The sequence below is a fragment of the Ursus americanus genome, chromosome 34 (genome assembly GCF_024610735.1).
Source record: "Ursus americanus isolate L20-20 chromosome 34, mUrsAme1.1.p, whole genome shotgun sequence".
NCBI classification, from domain to species: Eukaryota; Metazoa; Chordata; class Mammalia; order Carnivora; family Ursidae; genus Ursus; species Ursus americanus.
The window spans coordinates 28,656,426-28,679,414 of NC_142160.1; the positions used below are offsets into that span (position 1 = coordinate 28,656,426).

The 22,989-nt window shown below is 37.8% G+C and overlaps 1 protein-coding gene across 2 annotated transcripts in view; it reads right to left on the reverse strand.

The window, feature by feature from the left end:
* ZNF782 (zinc finger protein 782) overlaps window positions 1-22,989 on the reverse strand; it is a 54,361-nt gene that overhangs the window by 25,834 nt on the left and 5,538 nt on the right. The window contains exons 3-4 of one of the 2 annotated variants that reach the window (XM_045780848.2): window positions 22,552-22,620; window positions 21,067-21,193 (exon numbers count right to left, since the gene is read on the reverse strand). In XM_045780848.2, coding sequence (XP_045636804.2) covers window positions 21,067-21,193; window positions 22,552-22,620 — 196 coding nt within the window. The remainder of the gene's footprint in view (window positions 1-21,066; window positions 21,194-22,551; window positions 22,621-22,989) is intronic. The other variant, XM_087858828.1, reaches the window with a different exon arrangement.

Consider the following 22,989-nt stretch of genomic DNA (forward strand, 5'->3'; position numbering starts at 1 on the left):
TCATTGCTTTTTCTCCTCTGACTAGATAATTTCAAATGACCTACCTTCAGATTTACAGATTATTTCTTCTCGATGAAGTCTGCTGTTGACACTCTCTATTACATCCATGGTGTTCTTCAGCCCCAGAATTTGTTTTTGTTTTAGTTTTTTTTTTAATTATTTCTATCTCTTTGTTGAACTTATTTTGTTCATGAAATGTTTTCCAGGTTTCACTGAGCTGTCTGGGTTCTTTTGTAGCTTACTGATCTTCCTTAAAACAACTATTTTTAGTTCCTTACCAGCTGATTTGTAGCTCTCCATATCTTTGAGGTCAGTTACTGTAAATTTATTCCTTTCCTTTGGTAATGTCATGTTTTCACATGACATTCACTTCACATGAGCATTCACTTCTTTTAAACTTTACAGACTGGATTCAGTAAAGAAAGACCTTCACCCACCAGGTTGGGTAAGAGGGGGCTAGTTGGGTCAGGTGTGACAGCTCCAATTCTGCAGGGGGAGCATGGTGTGGACTTCAGGCAGCTCCAACAGCTGAAGTCAGCACTGGGGGTTGTTGGCAGTGAAGGCTGCAGGTGTCTATAGCAGCAGCAAAGGCTGCGGGGGTCCTTGGCAGCAAAGGCTGCTGGACTTCCCCTGGTCTCCTTTTCCCAGAGATGGATGTCAGGGCCAAGAGGTTCTCTTTTGGTGCCAGGATGAAGGCACACAGAATGGCAGCACTGAAGTCCAGGACTCAAGCATGTTCACGGTGTTGCCAGGGTGCCATGGCTCCAGCCCCAAAGGGAACACAGTAGTATCTCCTGCTCCAGTGGCCTCCAGGCAGCTCTATCAGCTAGGGTAACCATAGGCAAAGACTACAGGTGTCCTCATTAGAGAAAGTTGTAAGGTGTCTTGTGATAGTGAGGACTGTTAGATTCCTTGGTAACAAAGGCTGCAGGGGTCCTTCTGCTCTTCTTTTCCCCCAACAAAGGAATATAGCTGAGGGAATTCCTCTTAGCACCAAAGGATGCCCGGGTAAGACATGGGGTGGTACATATAAAATGTTTTAAATGTTTTCTATGCTTTTCTATGCCACCGTCCTTGGTTTTTGCAGTACGTTAGGTGGCCACAATGTATTATTTGTACTCTAGAGAGATGACCCAGGTCTACTTTCATCAGTGGATAGTTGTTAGATCATTATTGGGGAACAAGAGCTGGGACCTCCTAGTCCACCATCTTACAATGGACTCTCCTTCACTTTTTTCTATGATTACATTCTCATGACTTATTTATTTTATAAATGGAAGTTTGTACCTTTTAACTCCCATCACATTCAAGCTCCCATACCTCCTACTGGTGGCAACCACCAAATCTGTTCTCTGTATCTATGAGCTTGGTTTTTGTTTTTTAGATCCCACATATGAGTGAGATCATATGCTGTTTGTCTTTCTCTGTCTGAATTATTTTACTTAGCATAATGCCCTCAAGGTCATGTTATCACAGATGACAAGATTTCATTCTTTTTTAGGGATGAATAATACTCCATGGTACACAAGTAAATAAATACAAATAAATAAATAAATAAATAAGCATCTGGCTTCGGCTCAGGTCGCGATCCCAGGGTCCTGGGTTTGAGCCCTGCATCGGGCTCCCTGCTCGGCGGAAAGCCTGCTTCTCCCTCTCCCACTCCCCTTGCTTGTGTTCCCTCTCTCGCTGTCTCTCTCTGTCAAATAAGTAAATAAAATCTTTAAAAATAAATAAATAAATTTCCTCGACGATTAATGATGTTGAGCACCTTTTCGTGTACTTGTTGGCCATCCAAATGTCCTCTTTAGATGTTCTGCCCATATTTTAAATGAATTGTTTGGTTTTTGCTATTGAGTTATAGGGGTACTTTGTAGATATATGGTTTTCAAGTATTTTCTCCCATTCAGTAGGTTGCTTTTTGTCATTTTGTCAGTGGTTTCTTTATTGTTCAGAAGCTGATGTTTTACATAATCGTACTTGATTTTTGCTTTTGTTGCTTGTGCTTTCGATGTAGAATCCAAAAAAATCCTTACCAAGACCAATGTCAAAGAGCTTAATGCCTTTGTGTTCTACTAGGAGTTTTATGGTTTCAGATCTTACGTTGACACTTTTAATCCATGAGTTAATTTTTGTGTATGGTATAAGATAATTGTCATTTCATTCTTTTGCATGTGGCTGTCTAGTTTTTCCAACACCTATTTAAGAGACTGTCTTTTCCCTATTGTATTCTTGGCTCCTCTGTCATAAGTTAATCGACCATATATGCATGGGTTTATATCTGGATTCTGTATTTCATTGATCTGTGTGTCTGTTTTTATGCCAATACCATATTATAGTGATTACTACAGCTTTGTAACACAGTTTCAAATCAGGGAGTGTGATGCCTCCAGCTTTGTTATTTCTCAAGACTGCTTTGGCTATTTGGGGTCTTTTGTGGTTCCATACAAATTTTAGAATTGTTTCTTCTAGTTCTGTGAAATAGGTCATTGGAATTTTGATAGTGATTGCACTGAATCTGCAGACTGCTTTGGGTAGTATGGGCTATTTAACAATATTAATTCTTCCACTCCATGAGCACAGAATATCTTTCCATTTATTTCTCTTCACTTTCTTCATCAATGTCTTATTGTTGTCAGTGTACAATGTCTTTTTGTTGTCAGTATACAGTGTGTCTTTCACCTCCTTGGTTAAATTTATTCCTAGGTATTTTATTCTTGTATTATTATTATTATTATTATTTTATTGTAACTGGGATTTCTTTTTCTTCTGATATGATTTGTGTATAGAAACACAACAGATTTCTACATAGTGATTTTTATATTCTGCAGCTTTATTGAACTGATATACTAGTTTTTCCATAGAGTCTTTAGGCTTTTCTATGTGTAGTTTCATGTCATCTGCAAATAGTGACAGTTTTACTTCTTCCTTACCAATCTGGATGCCTTTTATTTCTTCTTGTTGTTGCTTAATTGCTGTGGCTAGGACTTCCAATAGGATATTAAATAAAAATGATGAGAATGGGCATCCTTGTTCCTGATCTTAGAGGAAAAACTTTCAGCTTTTCACCATTCAGTATGATGTTAGCTGTGGACTTGTCAGATGTGGCTTTCATTATGTTCAGATACACTCCCTCCATACCCATTTTGTTGAGAATTTTTATCATAAGCGGATGTTAAATTTTGTCAGATGCTTTTTCTGCATACTAATATAATCACATGCTTTTTATCCTTCATTTTGTTAATGTGGTATATCTTATTGATTGATTTGCAGATCTTGAAACATCCCCATCCTTGCATCTCTGGAATCAAGTGGAATTCACTTGATCATGCTATGTGATTTCTCAGTGTATTGTTGAATTCAGTTTGCTAACATTTTGTTGAGGACTTAGCATATATTTCAGCAAGGATATTGGCTTCTAATTTCCCTTCTCGTGGTGTTCTTGTCTGGTTTTGGCATTAGAGTAATGCTGGTCTCATAAAATGAGTTTGGAAGTGCTCCCCCCCCGCCCACCGCCGTTTCCTTCATACTGTTTATTTGCTTTTTTTTTTTTTTTTACCATTGAATTCTGTGAGTTTATAATGAGTTTGTCAAATACATGATTTGCACATTTGCATACTAATCTGTGACTTGTCTTCTCATTCTCTGCAGAGTCTAAATTTTTAATTTTGATGAAGTCCAATTTATCAGTGTTTTTGTTGTTATATCTAAGAATGCTTCATCAAGTTTTTGGTCCAAAGGTTTTCTCCAAATTTAAAAAATTATGTTATTTGACATTTACATTTAAATTAATGGTACATTTTGAGTTAATTTCTGTATAGTGAAGTTTAAGTTGAGATTTATTTATTTATTTATTGCCTGTGGATATCCATTTGCTCTGTACCATTATCTTTCTTCCATTGAATTGTCTTTTCCTTTGTCAAAAATCAGTTGGCTGTATTTTCATGGGTCAATTTCTGGGTTCTTTAATTCAGGTAGTGATGCTTCCCACATTATACCTCTAACTGTTCAACATTGTTTTATCTGTTCTAGCTACTTTGGCTTCACATAAAATTTGGAATAATGCTGTTGTGTTTTTTTAAATCTTGGTCTAACATCTACATTTAATGTATCAGTTGCCAATTTTGTTAAGAGTTAATATCTTTACTGTGTTGCAATCTATAAACTATATACACTTATTTAGAACTTTGATTTTTTTCATCAGGGTTTTGTAGTTTTCTGCATAAAAGTCCTGCCCATGTTTTGTTCAATTTATACCTTAGTATTTGATTATTTTGAGTGATGGTAAATGGCATTGTATTTTACTTTGTTTTCTCATCAGTTGCTAGTTAATAGAATATTTTCATATATTCTTTTATGCTGGGACCTTGGTGAACTTTCTTGGGAGTGGTGAGAGCAGGCGTATTTGCCTTGTTTCCAATCTTAGAGAGAAAGCATCCAGTCTTTCACCAGATATTATTTAGCAGGAGGTCTCTTATAGACATTCTTCAACAGCTTGAGGAAGCTCTCCTCTATTTCTAGTTTTCAGAGAGTACTTATGAATGGATGTTGGATTTTGTCAAAAACATTTTTTTGTATCTACTGCTGTAATTCTGTGGTTCTTCCCATTTACTCATTAATGTGGTGGACAACACTGACTGATTTTTGAACACTGAATCAGCCTTGCATACTTGGAATAAACCTTATTTGGTCATGTCACATAATCCTTTTTATTTATAGCTAAATTCCATTTGCTAATATTTTTAAAGTAGTTTTGCATCTCTATTCATTAGAGAAATTGGTCTGTAGTTTTGCGCTGTCTTTGTCTTAGTATTCACACCAGGATAATGCTGACCTCATAAAATTAGTTTGAAATTGTTCTCACCTTTTCTATTTTCTGGAAGAGATTGTGTGGAAATCATTTTTCTTTAAAATTTGGTAGAATTCTCTGGCAAAAACATCTGGTCCTGGAGATTTCTTTTTTGTGTGTTTCAATTACAAAATCAATTTCTTTAATGGTTATAGGACTATTTAAATTATCATTCTTGGGTTCATTGTGGTATTTTTGCTTTCCTAGCAATTAGTCCATCTTATCTAACTTGTCAGATTTATGTGTATAGAGTTCTCTACAATATTCTGTTATTATTATTTTGGTGTCTGTGGGCGCTGTATTTTTTATATCCTTGTTTTATTTGTCATATTGATCACTTGTCTTCTTTTCCTCATTCACTGTTACAAGAGGTTTGTCAGTTTTATTGTGCTTTTCATCCAGCCTCTTCTATCACTGGTTTTTCTTTATTGTTTTTCTATTTCCAATTTCACTGATTTCTGCTGAGTTTTCCTTCTGCTGGAGTTGGGTTTACCGTGCTCTTTTACACTTTCTTAATGTGGGATTATATACACTACTTATTTGAGAACTTTTCTCTTTTCTAATGTAAACATTTAGTGTTATAAATTTCTCTTAGCACTCCTTCAGCTGCATTGTACAAACTGTGTATCAAGTCCCTAAAACAAATCCTTAATTTATATCTTCTAGTGTATCTCCTTCTTTGATAGATTATAGTATGTGATCTTGAAGAAATATAATTAAAACATAACTATTTACTTAATATTATGTGGTAGACACCTGTGCAATTCTCCAACTATTTAATAGCTTAGCCTTTAATTTTCTTAGGATAGTTTGAACACTCAGCCAAGTACGTGACTAAGTACTAGAAAAGTAATTATGAACAAAACACAGAATGTCTGCTTTCACAAAGCTCAGCATTCTTGGGGCAAATTAAAATTAAATTACATACATAAATGTAGCTCTGCAAATTTGATAAGCACCAGGAAGCAAAAACATACAATGCAGCTTTTCTAATAGCTCACTTGACTTCTGGGAGCTCAATAAAACCCTTCCAGAAAAAATGTGTGCTATTTGTTGAAGGTGGGTGGGGAGGGGTTCACTGAAGTATTTACTATTTTTATGAAAGTTTTCAAAGTCAAAGAAAAAGAAATGTGAAGATAAATGAGCCTTGAGCAAATCTTTAAGGAAAGTGTAGGAATAACTGAAATAAGGAAATATGAGCATTCCAAACACAGAAAAGAACAAGTACCAAGATCCTTGTAAGAAAAGAAGACAGTGAGCACCAGGTCCTAAAAACAGATCAGTAAGTCTGCAACAAAAAAAACAAGAGGGCACATGGTACAAGATGTGGAAGAGAATCAGGAGAATATATTTTCTTGAAGTCATATTCTGAAGTTTTTAAGCAATCAATAGTCAGTGAGTGTTCTAAGTAAATTAGTAATACAATCACATCTATTTTTAAGAAATATAAATTTGGGGCACTAAAATATTTTCAGATGCATTAGCTTTTACCCAACAATCTCAACTCTAGGAATTTATCTTAAAGCTATACCTGCACAAGTAGAAAATAACATATGCATAAGTTTATTCATTACAGCATTGCTGTTAATAACAGTAAAATATAAAAACCGAAATATTCATCATTGACTAGTTAATAAACTTAGGTTGCATCTACCCACAAGTGAAGACCATGCGTCCATAATATAGATAAGAGCTTACGCATAGGTAATGATTAATATTCAGTATAAAGTCAAAAAGAGAGAAGCAGAATAGTGTGTATAGAAAGCTCTCTTTTGAATAAGAAAGGAAGAGAGACAGAAATTATGTAATTACTTCTATTTGCAAAAAGGAAACACTGGAAGAAAAATCAGAAAGCAATAAAAGTAGGACAGGAGGGACGTGAACGGAGGGGACAAGAATGGAAAAGAGACTTTGAATATAACTTTTAATACAGTTTGGGTTTTGAACTACATAAATATTTTCCATATTTAAAAATCACACTAAATTTAAAGGCAATTCTTAACTGTGAAAATTTCAGAGGCTGATGGTTCCAGATAAGATTAGACATACTTCACTCTGTCCCTCCCTTTAAGTCCATCTAAAATCCTAGGCATCATATATAAAGCAAACATACAAAGACTTTGGACAGTAGAACAAAAGAAAGAGATTGGCTAGTGATCTCAGAACCCAAGAAAGAATACGCAGTTTCCTGAGTTTTATTTTTGTCTAATACATTTAAATTCAATACTGGATAAAACCAATGTACGTATTGCATGGTGCACTGGGTGTTATACGCAACTAATGAATCATCGAACTTTACATCAAAAACCAGGGATGTACTGTATGGTGACTAACATACTAAAAAAATATGATTATAAAAAAATAAAAAATAAAAAAAGATAAAAATAAAAATAAACACTGATTAGACACCAAAAAAAACCCAAACAAAACCCAACTCAGAAAACCCAATCTGTGTAAGCAATGTCCACAGGAAAAAAAAAAAAATCACAGTAAAGACTGCTTTCTCTAGACAAGTAACAGGAAAGGGGCAACCTAGAGAGAAAATTTTAGACAACTGCTTCCTGTCAGCTGTATCCATGGACAAAAAATTGAGGTCTGCCTCTATCAGTAAAGACTGACTTCTGTCACCATTCTGCAGTAACAAAGTACCCCTCCACCTTTCCAATGGGGTGATGTCAGAGGAGGACTAGCAGAAAGTCAAGACTTTCACCACTGACCAGCAGCAAAAACTGGCCCCAATCCCTAACTCATGATGTCAACAGAGGCTACGTGGAGAGCCTGGACCCCAAACCTCGCCTGGCAGTAAGAAACGTACACTTTCTTCTCTCTCTCCAGCTGCCATAGTGTCAGAGGAAGTGTACTAAAACTGAAGGCGAAAAATATCCAGAATCTCCTAATGCCTAGGATGTCCAGGATACAATTAAAATAATAACAACAATGATCTTTGAGGCTACTATAGCACATGAATAAGTAATGACGGCATTAGCAGAAGGGATGGCAGGAGCCACAGGAATACTCTAAGATATGTGCACTATATGTTAAGTGGTACGGTTATGGTGTTGTAGAATGGACAGAGATTACTTAAAAATGTGTAATGTCAATAGCAAGCAACCACTAAAGAGATCTTAAAAGAAGTATAAATGATACATCAAGAGAAGGAATAAAATGGATTCATATAAAATGTTCTTAGAAGCAAAGAAGGCAAAAAGAAAAAAGGAATTGGTAGGGAAACCAAAGAACAAATTCAATGAATAGAAAAGTTACAAAATTTAATCTAACTACATCAATTAGTCACCACAAATGTGAATGGTCTAAAAACACCAAATAAAAGAGATTGTCAGATAGGATTAAAAAAAAAAGGTAGGAGGGAACAGGATGCCGACTATAAGAAACACACCTAAGATGCAAAGACTCAGAAAGGTAAAAAAGTAAGAGATATAGAAAAATATACCATGCCAACACTTATCAAAGAAAGAAAATTGAACTTCAGAGAAAGTATACTTCAAAACATGGAAGATTACCAAACATCACACGCATTACCAGGACATTACCTACTGATAAAGGGTTCTATTCTCTAAGAGGACAACATAACAACTTTAAGTATTTATTCGCCTAAAAACAGAGCTTGAAAATGTATGAGGCAAAAAACTGATAAAACTGAGAAAAGAAATAGACAAAACTCGCTGTTAGATTTGGAGCCTTAAACTCTACTGTCAGCATTGATAGATCAGGAAGGCAGGTAATTACTAAGGATACAGATGGCTTGGACATCGCTAGCAACCAACTTGGATCTATTCACATATATTAAGGCTATTCCAACAAAAGAAGAATACACACTTGCCTGAAGTAGACATGAAACATTCACCAAAACAGAACACATTCTAAGTCAAAAACCACATTTTAACAAATTTAAATGTATAGAAATTAAAACATATGTTCTCACATTTATACCAGAAGGAGATAAGAAATTAAGTACAGTAAAAAGTCAGAGTATTCCTAAATATTTGGAAATTAACCAACATACTTCTAAATAATACATCAAATAAGTCACAAAAGAAATTCTGAAAATATTTCTAAATGAAACTAAATTTGTGTAATGCAGTTAAGTAGTACTCCGAGAACGGTTTATAGCATTAAGCGTACGTAACAGAAAAGAAGAAAGATATTATTAGTAACCTAAGATTTCTTTCTTCTTTTTTTTTGGATCAGGCTTCCTTTTCTCTTTTTTAGGATCAGGCTTTTTTTCTCTCTCTTCTTTTTTTTTCTTCTTTCTTTCTTTCTTTCTTTCTTTCTTTCTTTCTTCTTTCTTTTCTTTTCTTTCTCTCTCTCTCTCTCGTTCTTTTTTTTCAGGTATTTTTCAGCAAATAAATCAAAGCACACCTAGATGAAGGTCCAAACACTCCCCATGGCAAGCAGGAGGAACTCTGCAGGGGATGGGCCAGTGGGAAAGAACAGCCAAAACACAACAGCAGAGTGCACACAGCATACACCAGAAACATTTCCTGAAGTGCCAGGCCCTGGACAGTGTATGATCTTTTCTTAATATAGCATTACTCTGAGACGCAGGAAACATAACAAGCTTTTGTAATATGCAAAAGATAGAAACTTTTCCAAAATGACAAGATGGAGGAATTCTCCCCAAAAGAAAGGTCAGGAAGACATCACAGTCAGGGACTTGCTCAAAGCAGATATAAGCAATATATCTGAACAAGTATTTAGATCAACAGTCATAAGACTACTAGTGGGACTTAAAAAAGCATAGAAGACACCACAGAAACCCTAACTGCGAGATAAAAGATCCAAAAACTAGTCAAGCAGAAATAAAAGATACCATATAGCTGAGATGCAAAACAGACTGGATAAAATCGCTACAAGGACTAAAGTAGCAGAGGCTGGGCCACCTCAACTGCTCAAGAAAGGATGCAGGACTTCAGGTGGTTGTAGTCTTCCCTCTTTTGCAAATGTCAGGAAATACAGACTCAAGAGCAAAGTTGTTCAAGGTTGTGGGCTGGAGGAGGTGTTGTGGCTGATGTAGGAACAGAAGCTTTCAAAGCAATATGCTGCAATATCTATGGGACAATATACCAGCTTCCTTCACTGAAAGGTTTTCCGGAAATTAAGAATTTTGTGGCATTTTGAGCCCCGCAAGAATGAATACCAGTTTTGAGCCTGTACATTTTTAAAGGCGTGGCTGTCTCATCTTTCCCACGTGCCAGTCACCAAAGAAAATGGCAGAATTCAGCGAGAGAGCTACCAAACCATTCTGAATACCTATGAACGCAATTGGAGAATGAAGAAAAGAGTAGCAGAAACTCTATGAACAGAAAAGCGACCACTTTCTCCAAGGAGGAGAAAAGATGGCGGAGGAGTAGGTGACCCTTTCTCAGCTGGTCCCGAGTCGAGCTGGATATCTACCAGACCATCCTGAAAACCCACAGAATCAGCCTGAGACTCAGGAAGATACATCTGGATCTCTACAAACAAACATCTCCAGCACTGAGTACTGAGGTACGAAACGGGGAACTGTGAATCTGTGCACAGATGTAGGAAGATAAACGGAAGGGGGAGGGAGCCTCCACACTAGGGCACCGAGAAGCAGTAGCCACTTGTGCGGACCGGACTCGCAGACCGCCACCCGTCAGAGAGCAGACTGAGCCCGGGAATGCGCACAACCAGACTGAAAACTGGAGCTCCGGAGCACTCACTGGAACTGGATTAAATCCGGGAATCGGGATGGCACGCGTGTGCAAACTGAAAAATGGAGCTCCACAGCGTACACTCGAACCATACTGAAACAGGGAGCTTGGGAGTGCGCTTGGGAACCAGGGGCGGCTGGCGGTGTTAGAAGCACAAAGGACAGAGACGCGCCGGCCCTGGAAGTGAGGGTTGGGACACAGGCTGTGGGACGCACATCCCGGGTCGCTGCAGGGTTTTTAGCAGCACCGATAGAAACAGAGTTAAAGTGGCGAAGAGAGCTCAGTGGAGAACGGACAGCGATCTCTCTGTTCTGAGACAGAGGCTAGGATATGGCCACTGCTGCTCTGACTCTCAGAGGAGGCACAGAAAACCACCAGGGAAAGCCGCCAGAGAACAAAAGCCCGGAAATACCAGCTCACAGTGTGCCCGGCCCCATACCCCCTCACAGGGGATGGGGCAACTCTACCCAAACAAGGTTCCTGATACCAGCACAGCAGCACCCTCACCCAGAACGCAGCCTGAAAAACCAGGAAGCCGACATCCCAAAGGTCCCTATACAACAAGTGACACTGCCTGTGTCCTGGTCAATAACTTGGGCTCTGGGCATCCCCACAACCTCTCCTCATCAGAATGACAAGAAGTAAAAATCCCCCTCAGCAAAGAAAAGATAATGAATGTGTGGCCTCTACCACAGAACTGATGGATATGGATATAACCAATTATCAGAAATGGAGGTCAGAGTAACAATGGTCAAGATGATGTGTAGACTTGAAAAAAAATATTAATGAAAATATTAACGAGAATATAGACTCTCTAAGGGCATAATGAGAGCAAGTCTGGCATGAAATTAAAAATGCTATTAATCAAATGCAGCCTAAACTAGACGCTCTGACAGCCAGGGTAAATGAGGCAGAAGAACGAATTAGTGAATTGGAGGATGGGATGGTAGAAGAGAAAGTTAAAACAGAAACTTGCCTCGAAAAAATCCAATCTCAAGAATGTAGATTACGGGAGATTACTGACTCAATGAAACGCTCCAATGTCAGAATCATCGGCATCCCTGAGGGGTTGGAGAAAGAGAGAGGTCTAGAAGAGATATCTGAACACATTGTAGCTGAGAACTTCCCTAATCTGGCAAAGGAAATAAGCATTCATGTCCAGGAAGCAGAGAGGACCCCTCCCAAGGTCAATGAGAACAGACCCACACCACATCACGTCATAGTGAAATTCGCAAATATTAGATCCAAGGATACAGTACTGAAAGTGGCCAGGGAGAAGAAAATCCTTACGTACAGAAGGAAAAATATCAGAATAACGTCAGACCTGTCTACAGAGACCTGGCAGGCCAGAAAGGGTTGGCAGGGTATTTTCAAAGCTCTATCTGAGAAAAACATGCAGCCAAGGATCCTTTATCCAGCAAGGCTGTCATTCAGAATTGATGGAGAGATAAGGACCTTCCAGGATCGGCAGAAACTGACTGAATTCGTAACCACCAAACCAGCCCTACAGGAGATATTAAGGGGGTTTCTATAAAAGTAAAAAGGCCCTAAGAGTGATACAGAATAGAAATTTACAATCTATAGAAACAAAGACTTCACAGGCAACATGACATCATTAAAATCATATCTCTCAATAATCACTCTCAGTGGGAATGGCCTAAATGCTCCCATAAAATGTTACAGGGTTGCCGATTGGATAAATAGACATGATCCATCCATTTGCTGTCTGCAAGAGACTCATTTTGAACCTTAAGATACATCCAGACTGAAAGTGAAGGGATGGAAAACAATTTTTCATGCCAATGGACCCCAAAAGAAAGCTGGGGTAGCAATTCTCATATCAGACAGATTAGATTTTAAACTAAAGACCGTAGTGAGAGATACAGAAGGACACTATATTATTCTTAAAGGATGTATCCAGCAAGTGGATATGACAATTATAAATATCTATGCACCCAACAGGGGAGCAGCTAGATACATAAGCCAACTCTTAACCAGAACAAAGAGACATATAGATAATAATACATTAATAGTAGGGGACCTCAACGCTCCACTCTCAGCAACAGACAGATCACCTAAGCAGAAAATCAACAAAGAAACAAGAGCTTTGAATGACACACTGGACCAGATGGACCTCATAGATATATATAGAACACTACACCGCAGAATACTCATTCTTTTCGAATGCACATGGAACTTTTTCCAGAATAGACCATATACTGGGTCACAAAACAGGTCTTAACTGATACGAAAAGACTGAGATTACTCCCTGCATATTCACAGACCACAATGCTTTGAAACTGGAAGTCAATCACAAGGAAAAATTTGGAAGAAACTCAAACACCTGGAAGCTAAGAACCATCCTGCTCAAAAATGATTGGGTAAACCAGGAAATTAAAAATGAGATTAAACAGGGGCGCCTGGGTGGCACAGCGGTTAAGCGTCTGCCTTCGGCTCAGGGCGTGATCCTGGCATTATGGGATCGAGCCCCACATCAGGCTCCTCTGCTATGAGCCTGCTTCTTCCTCTCCCACTCCCCCTGCTTGTGTTCCCTCTCTCTCTGGCTGTCTCTATCTCTGTCAAATAAATAAATAAAATCTTTAAAAAATAAATAAATAAAAATAAAAATGAGATTAAACAATTTCTGGAGACCAATAAGAATGAAAACACATTGGTCCAAAACCTGTGGGACCCTGCAAAGGCAGTCCTAAGGGGAAAATACATAACCATCCAAGTCTCACTCAAGAGAACAGAACAATCTAAAATGCAGTTTTTATATTCTCACCTCACGAAGCTGGAGCTGGAACAGAAGAACAAGCCTAACCCACGCACGACAAGGCAGGTGATCAAGATTAGAGCAGAGATCAATGGATTAGGAGCACAGTAGAGCAGATCAACAGAACTAGAAGCTGCTTCTTTGAAAGAATAAATAAGATCGATAAGCCACTGGCCAGACTTATTCAAAAGAATAGAGAAAGGAACCAAATTAATAAAATTATGAATGAAAGGGGAGAGATCACAACCAACACCAATGAATAGGAAGGATCATTAGAAACTTTTATCAACAGCTATATGCCAATAAATTAAACAACCTGGAAGAAATGGATGCCTTTCTGGAAACCTATAAACTACAAGACTGAAACAGGAAGAAATTGATGATTTAAACACACCGATTAATTATGAAGAGATTGAAGCAGTTAACAAAAACCTCCCCAAAAACAAGAGTCCAGGGCCTGACAGATTCCCTGGGGAATTCTACCAAACATTCAAAGAAGAAATAATACCTATTCTCCTGAAGCTGTTTCAAAGAATAGAAACAGAAGGAAAACTACCAAACTCATTCTATGAGGCCAATATTACCTTGATCCCCAAGCGAGGCAAAGACCCCATCAAAAAGAATTACAGACTGATTTCCCTAATGAATATGGATGCCAAAATTCTCAACAACATCCTAGCTAATAGGATCCAAAAGTATATTAAAAGGATTATCCATCAAGACCAAGTGGGATTCATCCCTGGGATGCAAGGGTGGTTCAACATTCGCAAATCGATCAGTGTGATAGATCATATCAACAAGAAAAGAGTCAAGAACCATATGATCCTCTCAATTGATGCAGAAAAAGCATTTGACAAAATACAGCATCCTTTCCTGATTAAAACCTTTCGGAGTGTAGGGATAGAGGGCACATTCCTCAATTTCATAAAAACCATCTAAGGAAAGCCTACAGTGAATATCATTCTCAATGGGGAAAAGCTGGAAGCCTTTCCCTTAAGATCAGGAACATGACAAGGATGCCCACACTCGCCATTATTATTCAACATAGTACTACAAGTCCTTGCAACAGCAATCAGACAACAAAAAAGGATAAAAGGTACCCAAATCGGCAAAGAAGTCAAACTGTCTCTCTTCACAGATGACATGATACTCTATATGGAAAACACAAAAGAATCCACCCCAAAACTACTAGAACTCATAAACAATTCAGTAATGTGGCGGGATACAAAATCAATGCTCAGAAATCAGTTGCATTTCTGTACACGAACAATGAGACTGAAGAAAGAGAAATTAGGGAATCCATCCCATTTACAATAGCACCAAAAAATCATACGTTATCTTGGAATTAACTTAACCCAAGACATAAAGGATCTATATTCTAGAAACTACAAATCACTCTTGAAAGACATTGAAGAAGACACAAAAAGATGGAAAAATATTCCATGCTCATGGATCAGAAAAATAAACATAGTACAAATGTCTATGCTACCCAGAGCAATCTACACTTTCAATGCCATCCCGATCAAAATACCAATGACATTTTTCAAAGAGCTGGAACAAACAGCCCTTAAATTTGTGCGGAACCAGAAAAGACCCCGAATCTCCAAGGAATTGTTGAAAAGGAAAAACAAAGCTGGGGGCATCACGTTGCCGGACTTCAAGCTATACTACAAAGCTGTGATCACAAAGACAGCATGGTAATGGCACAAAAACAGACACACAGACCAATGGAACAGAATAGAGAACCCAGAAATGGACCCTCGGCTCTTTGGGTAACTAATCTTTGACAAAGCAGGAAAAAACATCCAGTGGAAAAAAGATAGTCTGTTCAGTAAATGGTGCTGGGAAAATTGGAGAGCTATATTGAAAAGAATGAAACTTGACCACTCTCTCACACCATACGCAAAGATAAACTCCAAATGGTTGAAAGACCTCGATGTGAGACAGGAATCCATCAAAATCCTAGAGCAGAACATAGGCTGCAACCTCTTTGACATCGGCCACAGCAACTTTTTTCATGACACATCTCCAAAGGCAAGAGAAACAAAAGATAAAATGAACTTGTGGGACTTCATCCAGATAAAAAGCTTCTGCACAGCCAAGGAAACAGTCAAAAAAACTAAGAGGCAGCCCACGGAATGGGAGAATATATTTGCAAATGATGCTACAAAGACTGGTATCCAAGATCTACAAAGAACTTCTCAAACTCAATACGTGAGAAACAAATAAACAAATCATAAAATGGGCAGAAGATATGAACAGACACTTTTCCAGTGAAGACATACAAATGGCTAACAGACACATGAAAAAATGTTCAAAACCACTAGCCATCAGGGAAATTCAAATCAAAACCACCTTGAGATACCATCTTACACCAGTTAGAATGGCAAAAATGGACAAGGCAGGAAACAACAAATGTTGGAGAGGATGTGGAGAAAGGGGATCCCTTTTACACTGTTGGTGGGAATGCAAGTTGGTACAGCCACTTTGGAAAACAGTGTGGAGGTCCCTTAAAAAGTTAAAAATTGAGCTACCCTCTGACCCAGCCATTGCACTACTGGATATCTACCCCAAAGATACAGACGTAATGAAGAGAAGGGCCATATGCACCCCAATGTTCATAGCAGCATTGTCCACAATAGCTAAATCGTGGAAGGAGCCAAGATGCCCTTCAACAGATGACTGGATTAAGAAGATGTGGTCCATATATACAATGGAATATTACTCAGCCATCAAAAAGAATGATTTTCAACATTTGCTGCAACTTGGATGGCACTGGAGGAGATAATGATAAATGAAATAAGTCAAGCAGAGAAACACAATTATCATATGGTTTCTCTCATCTATGGAACATAAGAACTAGGAAGATCAGGGGCGCCTGGGTGGCACAGAGGTTAAGCGTCTGCCTTTGGCTCAGGGCGTGATCCCGGCGTTGTGGGATCGAGCCCCACATCAGGCTCTTCCGCTATGAGCCTGCTTCTTCCTCTCCCACCCCCTCTGCTTGTGTTCCCTCTCTCGCTGGCTGTCTCTGTCAAATAAATAAATAAAAAATCTTAAAAAAAAAAAAAGAACTAGGAAGATTGGTAGGAGAAGAAAGGGATAAAGAAAGGGGGGGTAATCAGAAGAGGGAATGAAGCATGAGAGACTATGGACTCTGAGAAACAAACTGAGGGCTTCAGAGGGGAGGGGGTGGGGGAATGGGATAGGCTGGTGATGGGTAGTAAGGAGGGCACGTATTGCATGGTGCACTGGGTGTTATACGCAACTAATGAATCATCGAACTTTACATCAAAAACCAGAGATGTACTGTATGGTGACTAACATAATATAATAAAAAAATATTATAAAAAAAAATGAGGTCGCCATTGCCTTGATTCTAAAATCAGACGAAGACATCACAAGAAAACTGTTAAGCTAATATCCCTGATGAACATAGATTCAAAAATTCTCAAGACTAGCAAACTGAATTTAACAGTACATTTAAAAGGATCATATATCATGAACAAGCAGAATTTATCCCTGAATGCAAGGTTGTTTACATGCAAATCAATCTAAGTGATACACCTCATAAAGAAGTGAAAGAAATAAAAACACATGATCATATCAAAAGACAGAGAAAAATCATTTCACAAAGCTCAGCATTCATTCATGATTAAAATTCTCAAAAAAAATAGTTCTAGAAGTACATTTCCTCAATACAATAAAGGCCACATTAATATCATAATCAATGGGGCAATACTGAAGGCTATCCCTCTAAGATCCAGTACAAGGCAAGGATGTCCACTCTCACCAATTCTATTCAACATAGTATTGGAAAGCCTATCCAATGCAATTAGATAAGAAAAAGAAATAAAATGCATCTAAATCTAAAGGGAAGAAGTAAAATTATCTGTTTGCAGATGACATGATTCTCTATGTAGAAAACCCTAAAGACAATAAAAAATCTGTTAAAATTAATAAAGTTGGAGGATACAAAATCAACATGGCTTCTACATATGAACAATGAATTATCTGGAAAAAAAATTTTAAACCACTTAGGAATAAACTTAAGGAGCTGAAAGATTTGTATACTAAAGATTACAAAAAATCGACAAAAAAAAATTAATGAAGATACAGATAAACGAAAAGACATTCCATGTTCATGGTCTGAAGAATTAATACTGTTAAAATGTCCATACTACCCAAAGTGATCTACAGATTCAATTCAATTCCTATCCAAATCCCAATGGTATTCTTTACAGAAATAGAAAAAAAAAATCCTTAAAATTCATATGTCACCACAAAAGACCCTGGATAGCCAAAGCAATCTTGAGAAAGAACAATGTTAGAGGTATCACATTTCTGGACTTCAAAATATATATTACACAAAGCTCTAGTAATGAAAACAGTATGGTACTGGCATAAAGACAGGCATATAGACCAATGGATTAATACAGAGGCCCAGAAATATATCCATACATCTATAGTTAACTGAACTTAAACAATGGTGCCAAGAAAACACAATGGATAATAAACAGTGTTGGGAAAACTGGATATCCACATGCAGAAGAATGAAATTGGACTGTTATCTCAAACTACATACAAAAATAAACTCAAAATGGATTAAAGACTTAAACATGAGATCTGAAAATCATAAAACTCCTAGAAGAAAACATAGAGAGAAAGCTCCTTGACGTCAGTGTTGACAATGGTTTATTGGATATGATACCAAAAGCACAAGCAACAAAAGCAAAATTAGACAACTGAGACTACATCAAACTAAAAAGCCTCTGGACAGCAAAAGAAACAAAAGAGTGCAAAGGCAACCTATGGAATGGGGGAAAATATTCAAAAATTATAATAAGGAGTAAATACCTAAAATATATAAAAAGTCATACTGCTCAACAGCAAAAAAGCAAAAATCAGATTAAAATAATGGGCAAAGGACCTGAACTGACATATCTCAAAAGAAGCTATACACATAAACAAATACATGAAGATGTGCTCCACATCACTAAACATTAGGGAAATGCAAGTCAAAACCAATGAGGTATCACTGCACACCTGACAGAAAATGAGGTATCACTTAAACCTGTTAGGAAATGGTGATTATCAAAAAGACTAAAGTTAACACATGTTGGATGTGGAGAAAACGTAACCCTTGGGCACTATTGGTGGGGATGTAAATTGGGGCAGCCATTATGGAAAACAGCATGGTGGTTCCTCAAAAAGCTAAAAATAGAACTACCCTGGGACACCTGGCTGGCTCAGTTGGTAGAGCATGTGACTCTTGATCTTGTAAGTTCAAGCCCCATGTTGACTGTACAGATTACTTAAAAATAAAATCTTAAAAAAAAAAATTGAACTACCCTATAATTCAGCAATTCCATTTCTGGGTATATGTTCAATTAGGTATATGCAGTCCCATGTTCTTTGCCGCTTTATTCACAATAGCCAAGACACAATCTAACTGTCTGTTGATGGATAAATGATTAAAGATGTCTACACACACACACACACACACACACACACACACAGGAACATTATTCAGCCAAAAAAGGGGAAGGAAATCCTGACATCTGCCCCAACATGGATAAACCTTGAAGGCATTACGCTAAATGAAATAAACCAGACATAGAAAGACTGTGATCTTGGTGGATCTAAAACAGTCAAACTCAGAAAAAAAATAGAATGGTGGTTGCCAGGGGCTGGGGAGATGGGGAATGGGGAGATGTTGGTTAAGGGGTACAAAGTTCAGTTATGCAAGATGAGTAAGTTATGAAGATCTAACATACAGCAATCTGAGTATAGTTAATAATACTGTACTGTTTATTAGAAATTTGCCAAGAGGGCAGATTTTAAGTGTTCTCATCACAAAGAAAACAAAGGTAACTAGGTCAGGTCATGGATATGTTAATTAGCTTGATTGTGGCACTGACTCACAATGTGTACATATACCAAAACATCAAGTTGTACAGAAGAAATATGTAATTTTTATTTGTCATTATATATCATAAAGATGGAAAAAATGCACAGAAGCCATAAACAGACACTTTCCTAAGGATACACAGATGGCACAGGAGCATTAGAAATATTTAACATCACTGGCCATTAAGGAAATGCAGATTAAGACCATGATGAGCTTCCACTATTTACCCATTAAAGCCACTAGTACAAAAAATAGTTATGATACCAAATACTAGGAAAAATAAGGAGTAACTGGATTTCTCATACGCTGTTGGTGGACATGCAAATGGTGCAGCCATTCTGAAACACAGTTCGGCAGTTTCTTAAAGAGTGAAACATATACTTACCACACAACCCCAATCATACTCCTAGGCATTTATCCCAGAGAATAATAATTTATGCTCATATAAAACTTGAACATGAATGTACATAATGACTTTATTTATAATAGCCCCTGATGAGAAACAACCAAAATGTCTTCCAACAGGTGAATGGCTAAATAAATTTTATAACCATACAGTGGAATACTAGGTAGATGAAGAGCGGATTAGTAGTTGGAATAGATTACGGTTAGTGTGGGAGAGGGGATGGGTCTGATTATAAAGACGCAGCATGAAAGAAATCTTTGGGGTGATAAGACAGTTCTATATCTTGATGGTGTTTACACAAATCTCCACATAAGATAAAATGGCACAGAGCTATTCATACACACTGTACTAATGTCTATTTACTGGCATCGATACATTACAGTTATGTAAGGTATAAGCATTGGGGGAAACTTTTGAAGAATAAAATTGTGCCAATTACTGTCATTAAAAAGTTTCTTCAAAAGCATATGTAAAACAATAATGATTAGAAAACATTTTCTTCGTAAAAAGGCAAGAGAAAGATAGAGGAAAACAGTTTGTAGAACATATACTAGACAAAGGTCTGAACTTCTGAGAAGATGAAAAAACCCAAAAAACTAAACAAGAAATGGAGCTGAAAATGTGATCACTCCATTAAAGGAGATTACTGGTGAAAAAAAAAAAAAAGCACATGAAAAGAGGTTCCATATTGTTAATCATCAGGGAAATACAAATTAAAACACCGTAACATATAACTAGATACTAACTAGAATGGTTAAAAATAGTAAGACTCACCAAACCAAATGTTGGTAACCAAAGAGCAATGAGAACCCTCAGACATTGCTCATGGGCATGAAAAACAATAGAGCCAACTTGGAAACATCTGGCAGTTTCTTACGGAGTTACATGTAAACTTAACCAGAAGACCCAGCAAACCCACTCCTAGGTATTTACGCAAGGGAAATGAAAACATGTTGATACAAAGACTGTATAAATGTTCATAGCAGCTTTACTCATAATAGCTCCAAACTGGAAGAAAGCCCATGGATCTATCAACTGAAAGGATGACACACACATCCATGAGTCTCGAGAGCACTTATGCTAAGTGAAAGAAGCCAGACAAAATAGAGTATATACTTTATGATTCCATTTATACAAAATGTGAGAAAGGGCAAAGTGCTTGCATTAGAAAGCACATCGGTGAGATAGAGAGTTAGGGATGGAGGTACGGGACTCACTGCAAAGGGGTACAGAATCTTTAGGGGTGATGGCAACGTTGCAAATTATGAGTTTGATGATGAAAGTCTACTATATAATTTTTCAATTTATACTGAAAAGTCCTGAGTTTTATTTTCTGTTAAATACACCTCAACAAAAGTGATCAACATTTTTACAAGAAAAAAGGAAAACCAGAGTATGCAGTCAAGAGGGGGTCTCGTGGTAAGGTCTGCTCACCCACTGAGACGAGGTGGCTGTAGTTCTCCAGCATCACGTCTCTGTAGAGAGTCCGCTGAGCAGAGTCCATCTGCCGCCACTCCTCCCGCGTGAACTCCACAGTCACGTCCTTGAATGACACTGATGCCTGCAACAGCGCAATTCTGGTCAATCTGAAGGCCAGAACCAGGGACGTGGAAAAACATTTTTGGAAACTAAGTCTTACTATGTTCACTATTTAGAGTTTAAAACAAAAAGCTATAAAAGATGACTACCGCAGCCCTTATTCTGTCTTACACTTTGGGGATATGCACACGATTAGTGAAAAAAAAAATCTCATGCACTGATTTAAATTTAATTTATACACATAATGTCATTTGATATAATGAGAAAACTTAGTGCCTTATTTTTTAAGGTAAACTTATTATAAATAGGATTCTTGTATACATTTCCCATACACCAACATTTTATGCTGAGGACTTGGTACAGTATACACATACCAATCTGGAGATGTCTGCTGGGGTAATAAAGAACTAATGAAAAGATACACGTAAGACTAGGGAAGTATGTACACACCACCAGATTCATACTTCAGGAGGAATGCTTTAGAACACGATTTCTTCAACTTGGCACTATTAACACTGTGGACCAGACAATGCTATTTTTGTGGAAAACTGTCCTGTAAATTTTAGGATATTTATCAATATCCCTGTCTTCTACTGATTAGATGCCAGCAACATCCCAGTCATGACAATAAAAAATATTTCCAAACATTGTCAGATGTCTCCTGGGGAGCAAAATCATCTCCTGTTAGGAACCACTGCTCTATATGAAAGGTGGACAATGTCTTAAGCAGCAAAAACAAAATACCCAATTTAAGAGATGACTTATATTAAGGCAAAGATAAAGAATGGAAAATTACTCCGTACAGGAAACAAAATCTGCTCATTATTCTCCTGTGCGCCTATATACAGAGATGCCGCACAAGCAACGGGGTAAATACGGATGCCGTATGCAGAGACTGGAAGAATTAAGTCCGAGTCAGAGGCTGGGTCATTGTGAGGCAGGTGTTCTTCGTTTGCACTCAAAACACCTGCAGAAAATATAGATGGAATTATCTATTTCATTGCTGGTTGCATGATTCTGGAACAGACAGAGGTCTAAAATGAAAACAAGGAATTACGAGATATCAGTCATTCAGATGGCTAACTGAAGTCATCAGCAAAAACGGGATGGCTCAAAGAGGACAGAGAAACGGGAGAGAAAAGGAGCAAGTAGCGAATCCAAGGGAATAGCAAAATTTAAGAGGCAGGTAGAAGAAGAAAGGCCATGAAGGCTGAGATAGAATTCTGAAATGGTAGAAAGAAAAACTGGAAAGATTAGAGTACTGGAAATTAGAGAAGAAAGAATTCAAAGCCTGATTCCTCTAGTTCAAGGGAACAGACTGAACATACACAGTTACCTCCCTGCCCCTCAAACCACACTCAGGTAAAATACAAAACCTACCCTCGATGTGTGACAAAAGAGGAATACAGAGAAACGTCCCAGCAGAAGGACCCAAAATTTGAACACATTCTGGAAGATAGAGAGTAAGGTAGTATTAGATAAGCAACATAGGAGAATGTCGGCCACAATTTAATACAAACACAGGAGTGGGCAGAAAGAGCAGGGAAGTGAGGAGAACCTAAAAGGACGTCCAAGCTTAAACTGAACGGGACCTAGAATAAAGTGTGTAATAGGAAGAATGATTAACAGAGTACATTTCCTATCTGAACACAAGTGACATCATTCAAACGCATGACAAAAATGTCACCAGGTAACTAGATGGCCATCCAGGAGAAGACGATACCTTATACCACAGAGCAGGATAAAAATTAAAATGTGGGGCGCCTGGATGGCTCGGTTGTTAAGCATCTGCCTTCGGCTCAGGGCGTAATCCCAGGG